General features: G+C 44.4%; 1 protein-coding gene across 2 annotated transcripts in view; it reads right to left on the bottom strand.

The window, feature by feature from the left end:
* The window catches only part of ppp1r16b (protein phosphatase 1, regulatory subunit 16B), a 50,445-nt gene that overhangs the window by 17,044 nt on the left and 16,239 nt on the right, over positions 1 to 17,162 (bottom strand). For both annotated transcript variants that reach the window (XM_037447987.2, XM_037447986.2), the window contains exon 2: positions 15,377 to 15,810. In XM_037447987.2, coding sequence (XP_037303884.1) covers positions 15,377 to 15,644 — 268 coding nt within the window. In that variant the 5' untranslated portion in view covers positions 15,645 to 15,810. The remainder of the gene's footprint in view (positions 1 to 15,376; positions 15,811 to 17,162) is intronic.

Genomic DNA, 17,162 nt, shown 5'->3' with positions numbered 1-17,162 from the left:
AGCCGTGCATCTACACAGGATGCTTTTAGAGAAAGTACCGCGCGTAGATCACCTGGAGAGAGCCCAAAACCCACAAAATACATGACACAAATAAGAACAAACTCTCGTGGTTGCGGGCTGCGGCCGCGAAGCACAAATAAAACATGAGCCATCGCACGGCCCCCGCTGAACTGATTCATTCAGCGTTTCGGGGCCCGGCTGCTTTTGTCGGACGGTCAGTAAGACGAGGCTGTGTGGAGAGAGACTTTGGAGGGTAAATGTAATTTGATATAAATCACATTATCACATCCAGCATTGCACTACACGCTCTATTCCTCACACGGCATCTGAAGAGCTTTTTGCTTTCTCGACATCCGCCACGCAGAGTAAACAATGCACCGCTTCTTCCTTTTCTTCTGGCTGAGAAAGGAGACGGCACACGAGCAGCTACTTCGGGAGGGTTCTTCACTTTGGAGGTGATGACAACAAGATGTACGTGAATAAAGATCGACCATTACACAGTTTCCCCCCCCCCCCCCCCGAGTGAGAGTTGGACGCTATAATGCCTTTTGACGGTAATGGCTGCCTGTCGTTATGGAAACACATTGCGCAATCCCCAAAACAACAGTAAAGTAGATGGAAGTAGATGGACAGAGTGATGGAACTAGTCTTAACTCCATTATCCCGCTTCCTGAATCCTGCAGCTATTAGACCTCAATTAGGCTTCTGACGTGAAACGCTGTCAACAACATCCAAACATCCAGGATGTTTTATCTGGGCTTCGTAACACAAACAGTAAAAACAGTTTATATATCCAAGGCCGCTGCAGCCGCCCCGCTTCGCCGTTTCATTCGCTCACGCATTAAAGGGAAATATCACAGCGAGCGCAGGGGAGAGTGTTTGGACCCAAGGTTACAGAGCACAGCACACTCGGTGCGACTGTATCCAAATAAAGACGCCGCAACAACATCTCTGCTCCCCGGCGTGGACGCGGAGGGCTTCGTTGTCCGTGAACAGAGTGGAGACGTGATTGTAAAACGCAGCTTCATCGGGGGCGTTCTTCTAGTCACATTGAGAGGTTTTTTTGTGTGTGTGTGTATTCAAAATCTTCAAGAGATTTTATATTTGGGTTTGAATCGGCTTGAAAAGTGCATTTGAATCATGTATTCATGATGCATCGAGCACAAGGTTCCCTCAAAATAAGCGACTGCATAACTTCAACAATCTGCTCAGCAAACTCCAAAAGGAATGTTTGCTTTTGCTTTTATTTTAATGAAGTGCACTCAGACCGTATTTAGACGTTATTTTATTTTTGCAAAGAAAATCGACTTAGCTATTTAGACCCATATCTTGGTACTTTGTAGATGATCTAATTACAGGCTTAAATCTTTGTCTACTTTCTGAATGCACTGCCCGATTCATCCTCGTCATCCACTGAAATAAAGACGTTTTCACTGCAGTGAGCCGAGAAGAAAAACCCTTTAGAGCAATTTGAAAAAAAAAAAAAACTAGTTGTAAATTAATTCAGGCTGCAAACAACATTGTGACACAACTGGTTGTTATCTGCACTTTCCCGCTGTTTCGAGAGTCTTGAGTCACCGTAGCGCATTAATTACGGCACCAGTGAGTTGGGGCTTGCGTGTGATCACTCTGATGTTGTAATTACATTAGTTCAGAAGGTCATGAAAATCATTTGATTTTTAAAACTGTGGACACAAGGCACGGTGCGTGAACCCTATCTGTAGTTAGACGGGAGACACTTTTTTTCTCTTTTCTCTTTGATACAGTGTGCACCAATCCCACCATCTTAAATTACTTGATTGTAGTCAACGTTCCTTTCGGACTTCTGCAGAAGGATCAGATGACGTTCTCACTTCAATCGAACCGCACACGCTTGAAAATGATCAGAGACCCTTTCTTGAAAGCTCGTTCTCAAACGCGCTAATAAATGCCTCTGAGGTTTACACGCAGTTTAATCCATTTACTTCTCTTTTCGCTTGTACCTATCGAGAGGCTAAAATAAAGCTGATCTTCTTTCAACTCTTTATTTTTCATCACTACAACCCCGTTAACTAAAAAAAAAAATATACAAAGCCTGACGGATCTGCTGTCCCTGAAAAGGTAAATCTAGAGATGACCTGTATCGGAGGTATAATCTTGACCACCATCTAAACATCCTAACTACAGTACTTTAAGGCCATTTTCTAAAAGCGACCGAAAGCTTGTGAGGCTCCAGATGAAGCTTAACGTCAAGTTGACAAAACAACCCCCCCTCCGAATGCACAAGAAGTCACAAATAGTTTGGATTCGAGAGAGACTTCTTGTTTTCCCTTTGAGTCATCAGAAGGGGACAGCTGTGTGTCTAATGGTGTCTGCCGGGGAGGGGGGGGGGGGGGGGTCAGATAGCTCTGCTTACTCTTCAGCCTGGAAATGACAACAATTAAAAAGATAACGACATGTGCCAGAAGCTTTTTACCAGAGGAGCACCACCACACACAGCTTGATATGTTGCATGGTCATGTGCATCGGTGCTGCACCGCTTTTAAGCGTCGGTTGAGGTGAAGTGGATTGGAGTTGTGATGAATCTGGAGAAGATGAGAGAGAGACCTGATCGAAAGAGAGAGCGTAGTTGAGAGTTTAATATTTCTCTTGCTTTAAATGTATATTTCAGATTGTGTCGAGTCAGTCGATATTTTATTTTTTTGTATCGGATCTGTGGTGTGCCTGAAACCAATTTGTTCTACAAGGTGCCGATGTGATTCAAATCTACCATGCAACACGCCGCGGTAGCCTCGCCAAGGCGACGCGTGAATACCAATCCAGGCGCTGCAATTCGAGGACGGCCTCAATTAGCAAGTCGTACAGCGATGGGGACGCACGCGGGGACGCACATGGGGACGCACGCGGGGACGCACAACAATAGCGTCGCTGGAACAAACAGAGGCGTCTGCTCTCTTCAGATGACACGCCGTCACTCAGGTCAGGGAGAAGATCACACGATAGTTATGGTTGTGGTTGTGTTGCACCGGTGGTACTAAATGTCTCTTTTTGTTACATCCTGCATTAGAGTGATTGACTATCATCTCGACCTAATGGTGGCACAAGGGAAATTGGTCAGGAGATTAGGGATGATAGCGGCGAATATCCTCGCCGGGAAAAAGCAGTGTTGCACATGTCATGGTTTAAAAATGGTCCAATTTAAAAACACAGAAATGATCATGTCAGACAGAACACACTCGCACACGATTGTATATTTTTTTCTTTATTTTACTTACTTGTCCGATATTTGAGTGGAAATCTCAATGAATGGGGGTTAATTTGTTAAATATTTCCAGAATTCAATTGATATTGTGGGTTTCAGCCGTTTCTGATGATTTTCTAGACAACATTGTGGATCGCAATTCGTTTGAACAGGATAATGGTGGCATGACATTTCCGGGGGATCACAAAAGGTCTCTAGGATTCATCCACTGGGACCGTAACCGTCAAGTATTTGATAAGATGAACACAGTTTCATTTGTTGATATTTAAAATCAAAAGAGACAGAATTTGCTAAATTTTCTAGTGTTCGTTTTGATAAATGAATGGATTATCACAGGTGATTCAGTTACTTTAAAAGCATAAAGTCCAATTTCATGCCCAGATTATATTATTTTTCATCCTGCGTGTCTCATTAGCAGCACATAGACTCTGACTTAACGACCAACGGCGGTCAAAAATTAGCGTTTTATCTCACGCGTGGCACTTGAGTTTCATGATACAAAGGAAGAGGGATCACAGGGAATACATCATTCAAAGCCCTGACAGGGAAGTGCCAGGGATGAAATGTTTTTATGCATCACACAGACACACACACACACACTGGTACAAAAGAGAGGCAGAAAAAAAGTCAGAGCTGGCGACACGAACCATGAATGTGATTCCAATCTGTCTGTAGCACCGCCCCCCCAAAATAAAAAGGACTGTTACATTGAAGGGGGAGTCACCATGGTGATTATCTACTGCCACAAAGAGGGACTTGACTGCAGAAAAGCTCATGCACGCCTTCCTGGCCGGGCCCCCTGAATTCCCATCGAGGGAGGAGATGGATCTGGACGAGATGCTTCCCCAAAGATAAAAAAATGTATCAACAAACAGCGCATGAAGAGAGGCGCACCCTTCCTTCCTGTTATCTCACTGTACCTACACAACAATGTGTGTGTGTGTGTGTTTGTGTCGGAGATGGAAACAAATCCCAAGTGAATTAACTTTGACTGTAGAGAAGGTATTTAGGTCATACGCTTCCTGAACTCTGATTATTGATAAGAGGTTATTCACGACGTACATTTCATGAATACTAATATGTTGCCCAAGTTGTCTGCTCCCTATAAAAATGTAAAGCCTCTTTACTGCAACAAAAGGGGAAAAAGCATCTTAGGAGGCCACTGGCTTTACTATTAATTGGTTCTTTTATTTTAGTTATTTGCAGCCATGCCAGAAAAGTGATCCAGTGTGAGTAATACTGTTTAAGTCTTTTTAAGCATCTGTAAATGATACAGTTGATGCAGGAAACCCTACATGTGAGGCACATGTACGTCTGGGGTCAAATTAGGCCACGGAAGAAGAACAAACTGAAATTGAAGTGCGGCCCTTGTTGATGCAAACTATGCCCTTTTTTCTTTTGAAAATGAAGGTAAAAAAAAGTGAGAGGAGACGCTTGTGCCACGATCATTTTTTTCCTCCCTCTGAATTTACATTTCAAAAGGCGCTGCGTTTTACAATGAAAAAACGCTTTGTCATGGTTTTATTTTCATTTGCCTGAGCAAGTAAAAGTATGCGATGCTCCTTGTTTCTAACAGAGAGGCCCGTGGAGAGTGTTGAACACTCACTTCAAAAAGGGATGTGCCCCGATGTATAACATTTTTAAAAAAGATGATTCTATCAATCAATACCCCCAATGTACTACAATGATTGTGATCCTATTGTCCAAACAAAGCCATTTGTTTGACATTCACTGTTTATTCATCGGTGTGTAGCAGTGTGTGTGTGTGTGTGTGTGTGTGTGTGTGTGTGTGTGTGTGCATGCGCATGTTTTATTGGAACTGATGGGTCGTATCATTCAGGTGATTTCAGTAAAATGCCTTCGGGAAGTCGAGCTCGAGCAGTAAAATGAGAGTATTCGAACCATTCTGGGAACTTCGGAGATTGAATTTTTAAATAATTTGCTGTCATCCATCAGAGCGCTTAAACATATTAATCTTAAATCACATCAGCTCAAGATGGGAAATTGAGTTGCTGGTACAAGCACCATAACCTTGGGTCTGCAGCTACATAGATGAGAATCCATCAGGGTTCATTTTTATGAGCCTACTCATTCCTGTTCCAGATAATTAATGTGGAAGCTTCACACTGCAATAAACAGGCCGTACCATTCATACCAGAGCACAGCATCAGCATGTGTCCCTTTGAAAGCTGATGTACAGTATAGTTAAGACTGAGCCATGGGTTATCTTGTAGTCGGGGGGGGGGGGGTTTAGCTCGGTATGCTGAGTCATACGGATCCTCCTGAAGGCTCATCGCTCATAGCCAGCGATCCCCGATAAGGGGGGAGCGGCCGGTGAAGTGAGGATCAAGTAAAGATTGCAGTATGCGAGGAACCGCGTGAGAGCACAAGGGAGAACAATTGATGCTCTTCCTTTCAGACAAATCCCTTAAAATCTCACAGGTTAGATGGTAATACATCTATCACAAGCTTATGTATTTCACCTATAATGTCACTAGTGTTTTATAATCCATCTCACTCAGTGTTACTACAAAGCACTTCAAAATGGGTCAAAGTAAAGCCATGGACTCTGTTGGTCCCCTTCAAGCTGCTCCCAGTGAGTTTGTCGGATTAAAAAGATGAAGATTTGACTTGGAATTTCAGATGCCTTTTTGGCATCATTGACTAAACAAATATCTCTTTGGAGATCAACTTTTAGCAACTTAAGCGGTCTGGCTCTTCAAAACACTTGAGGATGTGGGCGCATGATGTTGTTTGTGTTCCAGTTGGAGCCTTTTAGCCTAGATTGCTAACATTAGCACTGATTTCCACGCCGTTCTGAAAACAAAGACAGGAAATGATATTTAATAATGATCTGGAGACACATGAACAAGGGGCCGCTCTGTTCTTTGTCCGTTCTCACTCAGCTTGCATTACTGAGCTAATTGTCGCGCCGCGGCCCCCTTTCATTTGTTCTTCACAAATTCAATAAAAATGGGAACATTCGCCCGTATCACGCATATTCGTAAGTGTGCATCAGCTCCCACAAATGACACATTTTATTCTTTCGAAACAGTCGAATGGCCCAAAACACACACGAAAACCGCGCGTGCAGAGGGAAACAGAGTTGTGTTCGGCGGAGTTGAAACTAGGACACTTGGCACTAAGAGCCATAAGAGGCAGCACAATGACATTGGTTTTAGTAGGACGTTAGGAGAGAAGATCGTTGATATAATTAGCATTCCACTGTGTGTTATAATTATCCTTCACATGATGAGCTATTGAGGGGCTTGAATTGTATGTTGCGCCGCTTCAAACAGATGCAGTCAGAGGGCTGCAGTGCGGAAAGAAAGGCAATAGGAGGACACGAACACGGCGAGTATTGGGACGCGGCCGGTTTTCTCTAGGGTCACCGCGAGCAAATTAACGGCGAATCAGAATAAACACAACGTGCTCCAGTAAGCTCGGCTCTTCGAGTTTGGAAAGAGGAGGGCAGCCTCGCTCCAAAAAGGAAAGACGCATTTACTAATGTGATAAACGGAGAAAAACCTTTCGGGGGGGGGGGGGACAGTTCCTAGACGCCGTCTTGTGGTTCACTAGCATCGGGCCGCCACTGTATGACTCACAAGGCTCCCGTTGTCACATGACCTCAAAGAAATCGCAAACCTCTCACCGGTATTTTGAAAATCACACTGCAAGCTTCCTATTAAAGCTTCGAGGCAGAGCTGCTAATGTTTTTTTTTTATTAACTAATAAAAACAAAAATATCACACTATAAGCATTCACAAATTTTCTAGCAAACATCTATTGGCCGTGGTGCAAGAGCATTTTTATTGTTCTGCTCTTGAAATTCTACGCTAACCGCTAACTTCAGATAACTAATGACCAGCGTGAACATAATAAAAGCAATCTGTGATTAAATGAGTGCGTTTTCGTGAGAATTGGCACAAGGAACGTGCCGATAACACCGTATAAGGCAACTCATCCGGCATCATATGTCCCCAATTGTTCATTTACGAACAATGAAAGGAAGCTCTCTACATGCCGTTTCGATTTAGTGTCCACCTTTTTGCGTGATTAGGATAAAAATAACTAGTGTTGTTAATGCTGTGTCACCTGAGGTCCAAACTGTCACTGTAACAGAGAAGACAACTATTGGAAAACGCATCTCAAAATGAATTGGCTGTATTTGTATAATCTCCAGACATGTAAATACATGTTTTTTATTAGTCGTATCAGTGCCACTCCAGTAGAGAAACAAATAAAAATATACTGAAAAAAACCCCCAAATGATCACTATTACAATACTTAAATGAATACATTTCCCTTTTGTCGCAATCCTAATCTGACGCCAAGCCACATAAGCCCTTATAGGAGTGAGTGAGTTTCAACTGCGTATTGTATTTTTTTTACATCAAACAGGATTACTGAAATTATCAATGAATTTGCTGTTTTTTGTTAACCTGGATACAATTCACAGTGAATGTTCATGTCTGTACATGTTCATGACTTTCAAGTTGAATTAAAAAAAAGCAAGTGCAGCACAAAACGTTGCGACAAGCGCCAGCATTGTTTGTCTCAGTAATACTCCGGATTAAGCAAACAGCGCTCCAACCAATTAGTTCCAGAGTGCGTACAAAACGGCATCGAGATGGCCGGCTTAAACAGATTACAGTGAATGAGGGAGGGGGGCGGGGGGGGGGATAAAGAGTAAGTAAGATGGCCAGCAGGGGAGTAACATAGACACAGGGAGGTCAATTTCAACAGCAAATAGAACATAGACCTCAAACCCACCACGAAGACTCAACTTCAGCCATTTTTGCATTGAAAGGCGTTAAAAAAAGAACAAAATATATATATATATATATATATATATATATATATATATATATTGTGGAGACGGATGGAGATGTGTGAAATGTGATTAGCTGGTCTCAGGTGCAACGCGACATCAATAGTCGTTCGCTTTAAACCTTCAAATGCAAATTTCAGAAACTCACAAATCGATTTCGACCAGAGCCGGCGGTTACTTCTTCTAATGTGCCTTGTTAGTAATGTCTAAAATTGTTCAATAGAGGGTACCTGAGGCTTATTCAAGGTAGAGTTAGATATATTTCCTGCTTCAACAGACAGCCCCTGAGGCAGCTGCAGCTGTTGTAATTGGCTCATCCGACATCTGCTGCACTTCACCGCCTCCATTTGGATTTGATCCGACAACGGGGGCAAATAGTTGAGTCGAGGTTAGTCCGGCATTTAATCTTCTTTCTCACCCCGAGTTTAAATACTGCATCAAATCTATGTGCGTTTGGGTCTCCGAAAAAGGTAACAGAAGTTATAAACATGCCTTTATTTTCTCCAGTGGTTTAATCAGACCACTTATCAAATGCCTCGTCCCCAATTAGTCAAAATGTCCTCTCACTCCATTCCATTCATCCTCTCAGTCCACAGTCTGCGGTTTCATCACATACAATCAAAACAGGGCCCTGACTGTGTTTCTCCGGTTTAACATCAGCAATCCTACTGCTGTTCATGAAATGCGCTGCCCTGGTTTGGCGAGGTCTAATCCTTGTTGGATAATCCATAATCCTATTTCAAGATTTACTCTATGGTAGGGGGCTTTTCGTTCACTACGAGTTGGGGGAGGGTTTGGGGGGCAGGTGGAGAGGCCCTGGAAGATGTGAGGTGGTTTAGAAAAGAGTGGAGTTTATCTTCCCGGAATTCCCATTATTTTCTGAAATCTAAATATTAAGAAATCTCCTCAACCACATACGTCCAGCGTCTCTCCCGTGCAGCAATGACGATGCACATTTTATGGCTTTGCAGCAGAGTAGCTGTGGGCCATGGCTCTCTCTGTCAGCCTCCGTTACCATGGAAATAGGAGTTAACTTGAGAGTGTCGGGGCTCTCCCAGGATATTTCACTGATGTGAAGAAAGGAAGGAGAGTGGGGGACATCTCAGAGACGGCGGCACAACTCACTAAAAGCCATGTTGAGTAATAACGATGGCAGTCTGGCTTTAAGTGAGCAATCCGGGGGGGGAACAAAAAAATAAAGACATGGACATAAAGGGAAGGCAAAGAGGCCTGTGCTGACACCAAAGAACACAATGAAGCAGATGTAATGACCGTTTGTGGTTGTGCGAGAGCTACAAGAAATGTTCCATTATGAAGTGAAATAATCCAGAATCCACACGACGACTCCACAGACCAGCACGTCGGCTCCAACCACAGCAGCCCCCCCGACACGACGTGTCAAACACTTCCACTCCACACTGTTTATACTTAGTCCAACAAATCAATGATTCAAAAGACGCCGCCCACCAAGGGCACATTTTACGCGTAGTTCTGAACCTCGTCATTGTCCTTCGAGCCCCTAGCTCGGGGCCTCTGAGGACCAAATCCCACTTAAGTAATCAACTGCTCGGGAATGTCAAATCAACCAGAGGGGACAGCGAAAATGTGATGATTTAGCCCCGAGTGAAGCAGCTTAATTTTCTCACCAGGAAAGACGCCGCGGTGGTTAAAAGCGGTTGCACTCATCTTCAGTCTCATGACTGAATGAATAAAACATCCGGAAAGAGACACGCCGCGTTGCACAAGGTCAGCAGCTTAAAAGCAGTGAATGCACAAGCGTTGCTGGATATATTTAATTGAGATTTGAGTACATATATATATATATATATATATACACACACACACACACACACACACACACAGATAGATACGATTAACTTGATTATTTGTAATCTATACATATATAACAATAACTCATTTTATTTGTATAGCGCCTTAAGAAATGACTTCTATGATGAATCATTCCCGAAAACTGACTACGTGAATAATGGACTAATGGTTTCACATGCAAGTCGTCGTGGGGCATCGGGTTACTACGCAGATGCGATGGAGCGACAGCAGAGCTTACACTACAGTTGTCAAGAGATCGGAGGTCACATCAGCTCAGCCGAGCGTGCGAGTAAACAACCTCCTCTTAACAGATCGCTGGTTGATTAGTGAGCAAAAACATTTCATTGCTTAAAATCCGGAATAAATATGTGGCTTGTTTAAAAGATGCACAACGGAGCGTGATCACATCTCCCTGTGTGTCCAGACGATTAAAAAAACAGGTCAAAGCTCAGTCACTGAACGTATCAAACAACTCTGAGAAGATATTTAATTCCTCATAATCAATAACAATTCAAATAAATGTCATACTGTGGTTTTAGATGGCACTTGGTTACATTAAATTACAGTAAAAATAAGCGCCACCTGTACCTGATTCAACATAAAAACCATGAACCTATTACTTATAATATAACTTCCATTATTCTGAATCAACACATTGTGGATGAGAAGCACTTCCACTTTTGATAATTAAGTATATTTTTATGCAAATACGTTGTAGTTTTACAGTCATGATTTGTTCTTGTGACAACTTACGACTAAATTTACTACCAACAAGATGTAAATACTTCCATTTTAGACCGTATTGTAGGTGCTACCAAGTCCAACCAGCTTTAAAATCAAAAAAGAAAAGAGGTCAGAGGTCACTTACACAAAAGGTCCTAATGGCAACATGTATTTTAAACTCCAGAGCTGGTTGAACCTCCTCTCTGGCATTTGAGATGAGGAGCAAAGGGTCACAACAGAGTGTGAAAAAGACACCTAGAGGGAGAAGGGACAACGCTCCGAGGGTCAGTGTGTTATTTTGACAACCTGTTGCATGATGAGTTTATTTTTTTTTGTGTGTGTGTGCGCGTGTGCGTGTGTGTGTCACTTGTCGTCTTTCCCCTTTGCTCTTGTGTGAGTCTTTAATGCCACTCTGTTGCTGGGAGCAGCTAAGCCCATCTGCATACGGCCTCCAAGGAGAAGGCCTTACATTTATAATAAGACAGCAGAAGAAGCTCCTCAGAGACCTAATTTGCACACACACAAAAAAAAGGGGGAAAAGGAGAATAAAACAAAGAATTCCCTTTCCAAGTGGAGATAGTTGCTGCTGGAGACATTTTTCCATCCTTAAATCTAGTTATAAAAGAAGGTGGAGAACTAGGAGTAAACCACAAGGCTAAAAATAGAAAATAGTCATGATTTTAAGTGTGGAGTAAAAGGTAAATAGCAGGTAATAAGCAGGTTGTAGCCACACAAAGAGCATTCAGGGGTAATAAACCCAGAGAGAGTTCAGGGAGAGATTAATATATATTATCACACTTAAAATCTAAAATATCTCAATCAAGTGATTTTATTAAAGAATAGAGAAGCAGTTTCAGGTGACTTATCATTTCCTTCATTCACGACAGTTGAACAACAACAAATCGAATGCTTATAAGAAATGTCAGCTCACAGCAGCAGCAAAAGATGTTCAATCAGATGAAGTCAAAGAAGAAACTCAAAAGTTCAGCCCGTCAGCAGGTGACTGATTATTTCATTATTTCTGCTGAGCTGTCGTTTTACTGTAACTTGCTGAATAAAATGCTTGATGAAGAGAGCTGCACCAAAACATGAAACCAAAACGAAGTTGACGTGGTGCAAGATAAAAAGTAATAAAATGAAGCGAGCAGACAAGCACACGTCTCCCTGCTCACGCGGAAATATGAGCGGGAATTCCAGGCAATCAAAGAGAACGTAATGATTCTGAAAAGTCTAAATGAAAAGCGAGGCGCACAAGTTGTACGAATGGATTGGAACATTAAATAACGGGCGGCGTGAAGCTGTTGAGGCCCCAGTGTGTTCGATCGATCCGCAGCAGCAGGGGGTTGGCCGTTTTCCTCAAGGACATTTTTTTAACGACGTCATCGTTGTTACTTTAAGCCACGTACAGGCGGTCGGGTTAGGTACATTTACTTCACCTAATGCATTGCTTTAATTATTAATGCAGAGCATCATCGCAAGTCAATCTCAATATTAATTCATGCTCAATCAATCGATGCCAATTGCCAGAAATGTGAACTTAAATGTTGCTTTTCTAAATAGCTCTCCCATGTGTCGTGCTGGTGATAATGGAGAATTCAGTCTGAGTAGATTGATTATTTCCTCAAATTGCACAGCAGTGTTAAAGAAGAAATGTCAGCACACTCTACACAATGTGTGTGTGTGTGTGTGTGATGACTGTCCTTGTTGAACCTGATGACTGCTTCTCTGCAGGATAGTGATTCTCTAGAGAAGAAAATCCATCGGTCTCAATAGTCAGAGAGAGACGTGGCGGTGCGCCACAATAACTCACAGCCATCAACCCTCGTCACTGCGAGGGGGCGCGGGGTTCAGAACGGAGGCCGCCTCAGGGGGAGACAAATGGACACGGAGCCCGGACGCATCCCTTTTCCATCCAACCCGATGGTTTCCTCCTTTCTTTTCTCCTCGTCTAAAAGCCTCTCCAGCCAGCATCCGACCAGACAGAAACATTTCTCCATGGAAACCCTCGCTCCTTAAAACTGTGTTGGGTTTTTTTCTCTCTCAGCGTCCGACCACCACAACACCACCTTCAGCCCGGGTACACACATTGTGTCCTCTGCTCCTTTGCTGTGTAACTGCATCTCCTCAGGGCCTGGCGGGTCGGCTGCTGCTGCTGCTGCAGCACGTTATAATTACTGGAGACGTTGCAGTTCAGAGAGGAAGCACAACACGCACCATCAAACGCATGCACTTACAAACGAGCGAGCAAAGACAGCCGAGCCTTTCGAAGCACGAGAAAAACAGTAAACACTCCTAAAACAAGGATGAACACACACACACACACACACACACAGACCCTCTGACCGCAACCAATCAGAGGGAGAATAGTGGGAGAATCAAAGGAAACATCTCGACCAATCTGGGAGTGAGCAGGGGTCACTCCTGCCAATCCAACCTCTCATCTTATTATGTCCGAGTCAACCTCGGGTCAAAGTCAATCTCGGGCTCCCTCTGTTCCTCTTACTCCTCCCCATCAACCTTCCTCTTATTGGAAGAAGAGGGGACAGTTGGCAGGATCTACAACCAGCAAACCTGCTCACAGTGGCTTTGCTAATGGCCGTTCTTGCAAATTAAGAGTCTAAATAATGTGTGTAATTTATGTAAATGTCACTGCTGACGTCCTGTATTTCTAAGAAGCTACAACTCAATTTCCTTTCACCGCTTTCTCTTGGCAGCGCAAGAGAACCAACAACACACGTGTGCACAATACTGCGAGCAGCGTGCTCTGAACAGCACGCAGTCACGCTGCTCGATGGAGCATTTGGGGACCAGTGGGGAATGAGAGCGGGGAGATTGTCGGGCTCCGGAATGAGCCAGCTGCCACCGGAGCCGCGTGGGCTCCGCTCAGCTTTTCATCTCTCCGCCTCCGTCGCGGTCGTCCTCATTAAGCAGCACTGTGGGTAAATATCTCCTTCCCCCCCGTGCAGGCGCCCGTCAGCGGGGCGGAAAACCGCAGCAGGGACACGGGGTCTCAGTGTGTCCAACGCCGCACACGGACTCGTGCGTCTACACAGGCGTCCAATGCTGAGCTTCGCCGATTATGGGGTCAGCAGCTAACCTGGCCTCTTTGAAGCTGTGTGTCTGACAATGGAGTGAAATGATGTTAGGCACATGCTGAAATATAATGTGTGATGCCATATAAGGTGTCGTGGTGATGCTGAAATGTAGCGGTTGCATGTTAACCATCACATTAGCATACTAAGATTCTTTAATTAGCACCAAGCATTCACCAAGTTTGAGGTCTAATTTCAAAGCTCTGAAATGATGCGATCAGATTAGGTATTAAAATCCATTCCGTTGGGTAATTAATGTCATAGTTGTTTAAATATTTCCGACCACGAACGTCTATCGAGTGTTTGTTCAGATATACGAGTATCGACAAAGCTCCGAGCGTTCCGCTTGCTGAAAATGTGACGCTGCATCCGCTATAACTGCACAGCAAGTCTACTGCACAATGTCTAACAAAAAGCAAATCTACAGCAAAAGGGTCCAGTGTTACAGCAAGCTATCAAGTATTTTTTGGGCCTACTGCTAGAGTTTGTCTAATATGGTTCGGCCGACTGGACGACGCTGCACATAAATCTGCAAATGTTTGCACGTAGCTGGACACCTCGGAGGTGCCGCAAACGTCCTGCTTCAAGGTCTAATCGGCTCAGCAGACTTTCTGGGAACAAAACTCGGCACGGCAGCGTAAGAACAAAAAAAAAAAACAAAAAAAAAAAAATGTCAATGCTATTCCAACCGTTTCCATGATCTCTCACACAACAGCACCGCTAATGAGGCGGCAACAAAGAAACAGCCTTTATTCCCCCAAAAAGGTGATATCCTTTTCTCGCCTGCTGGTTTCATCAGATCTTTATTTGGGTTACACAAGATTGAAAAAAAAAAAAAAAAAAAAAAACACAAATCCCAAGCGAACCACTGCCTCGGAGTATGTGTGTGTGTGTGTGTGTGTGTGTGTGTGTGTGTGTACGCGGTGCAGCGTCTGCTCCGTGGGAATCCTTGTACATCAGCCTTATGGCTTTTTCTCCCCCCTCATATCTGCGACGACAGCTTGCACAAACAGAATGTACAGTAGCACAGCCACGGGCGGAATATGATTTTAATAAAAGAAAATCCCGATCTAATTTTAAAGTTAAAGCGAAGTTAGATTAGATGTCGTATCCAAATGATACAGATCCTGTTATCATTCCTGCATCAGTGGCGTACTGTTAGCACTGCCACAGCATCGTGGGACCGTTTGTACTGGGGGGGAAACAATTATTATCTGCAAATAGGGGGAGTGGGGCACCATCCGTAAAAGATTTAATTAAAAAGACTGGCAGAGCTTCATCTCAGTGTGACAACTCTATTATTTCAGAATGAGAAAACGGTCTCCTAGCAGAACAAATCCAGCAGCTTCCACCGACAGTTTAAGGGAGCAGGCCCGTCTAATCCTTTTTCCTGACCTTGGCATTTTGATATGCAGCTGAAGAATTTGAGGTGAGGCTGAAATTAGAGTAATTATTCAAACGTGGCCTCACTGAGCTCTGTGACCGGGTTCGACTCGGAGCATTTAAACAAAACCCCGGCGCATATCTGCAACACGTTGCCTCGTTACGACGAGAGTAAATCTACGACGGTTACCATAGTGTGTGTGTGTACCCATTAGTCACACGTTAAGGGCACATGTCCCCATAAATCTACACTCCCGTTGTCTAACTCGTCCCTACCTTCATCCGGGTCGTTCCTGGCCGATGCCTCCAGGAGAGCCACGCTGGCGGCGAACGACACGCGCCTCCTGGACTCGGCGGCGTGCAGGTTGCCGCCGCTGCGTCCCTTCTTGTCGGCCTTCCGCTTCCGGCTCTGCATCTCCTTCTCGTACACGGCCCATCTCTTCAGCTGCTGGGTGCGCCGCTTCTGGGCTGCCCGCAGCCTCTCCAGACTGGGCGCTTTGTCCAGCTGCTGCAGCTCCTGGATCAGCTCCAGGTGGTTGGCCATGCCGCGAAGGCGGAGGGGCGGCAGGAGAGGATGTAAATGGTGGAGGGAGGGGTGGGGGGCGGGAGGTGAAGTGAGGATCCTAGCGAGGGCTGCCCCTTCGGCCGTAGCCTCCTCCCATCGTCATCGTCGCTATTTTAATTGTCATCCTTCGGCAGCGGTAAACGTCCTGTGAGAGGAGAGAGAGAGAGAGGGACATTGTGAGTGAAGATATGAGCCACAAACTTGTTTTACTTTGTACTGTGCACATCGGCAAACCAAATGTGGAGGTGGTTTGATGCAGCATTACACATTACACAAGATTCACGTGCATTCAAAAGTGAGGATGGGTCTGAAAAAGGGAACCTGCGTGAGAAGAGGCCACTTTTTTTTCCATTTTTTACCTCAATGACTGATGTGAAATGTGACAGAAATGAGCCATACAAGTCAACCGCTTCCTGGAAGCTACAAGTAAACGCCAGTTATTGATGAGAAACTAAACAAAACAAAAAAAACTTCCAAGTGAGTGCCCTGTTTTCCTCTCTGACCATTTAAAGTTCTGCTTCCAGTGAAACAACTCCGCATAATACAACCTGACAGTTCTATGGTGGAATCATAGACATTACGATTAACATTGTTAAATAGAGTAAATAACATCTGCTTAAGATTGAGTCTACTTAAACCACTTCCTTTAAACAAAACTGTGTGCGACCTTCTGCTAAAAGCCAGGACCAAAACAAACACCCACAAGGACACATAATACTTACGAACTACTTCCTACGACTAGCACTCCTTTCTAACTCACCGATGCCGATGAGCATTTCCTGTCATGCCTGCAGCCGGTCGCACTAAATGCTCCACAGCGCACAAGTGCCGGCCCGCCAGAGCACCACCGTGCACCACCGTGCACCACCGTGCACCACCGTGCACCACGTTTCCTCTGCGGCTCTGGTTACCGAACTGCTAAAGAGACATGGACAGGAAACACGCGGCGTGATCACTTCCTATAGCAGCACCATCGTGTGTGTGTGTGTGTGTGTGTGTGCGTGCGTGTGAAGTGAAATGACTCAAAAGAAAGACACCTCCACACGCATTCAACAAAGTGACCTTGAATGAACAAAGCACGGCTTCGTCTTGCTCAACGCTCCTACTGATGGAGGCCGATGGGTTCGAGCGATGCGGTCCGTCTTAACGTGTGCGCTAATGGGACAAAAGGAGCCTGGATGATGGGTAAAATAAGGATACGGTTAATGAACATGTCACTGTTCAATCTTCAGAGTTTCAAACAGACCTCGAAATTGTTTCGCTCACGTCAGACTTAACTGTAGGCTTTTAAAAAAAATGAATCGCTTGGCTGTAAAAGTTTTCATTGGCTTATTTTCTACTCAGCTGAACTGCAGCCAGTAAGTGGGCCACCCTTCTAAGGGTTTATGAGAGCCAAGTTCAGTGGAGGAGGTGATGACATAATAAACGCTCCACGCGATCAGACACACACACACACACACACACACACACACACACACACACACACACACACACACA

The sequence above is a fragment of the Pungitius pungitius genome, chromosome 8 (genome assembly GCF_949316345.1).
Source record: "Pungitius pungitius chromosome 8, fPunPun2.1, whole genome shotgun sequence".
Lineage (NCBI taxonomy): Eukaryota > Metazoa > Chordata > Actinopteri > Perciformes > Gasterosteidae > Pungitius > Pungitius pungitius.
Note: the sequence above shows the minus strand (reverse complement) of the source record. Positions and strands in the feature narration are given on the sequence as shown.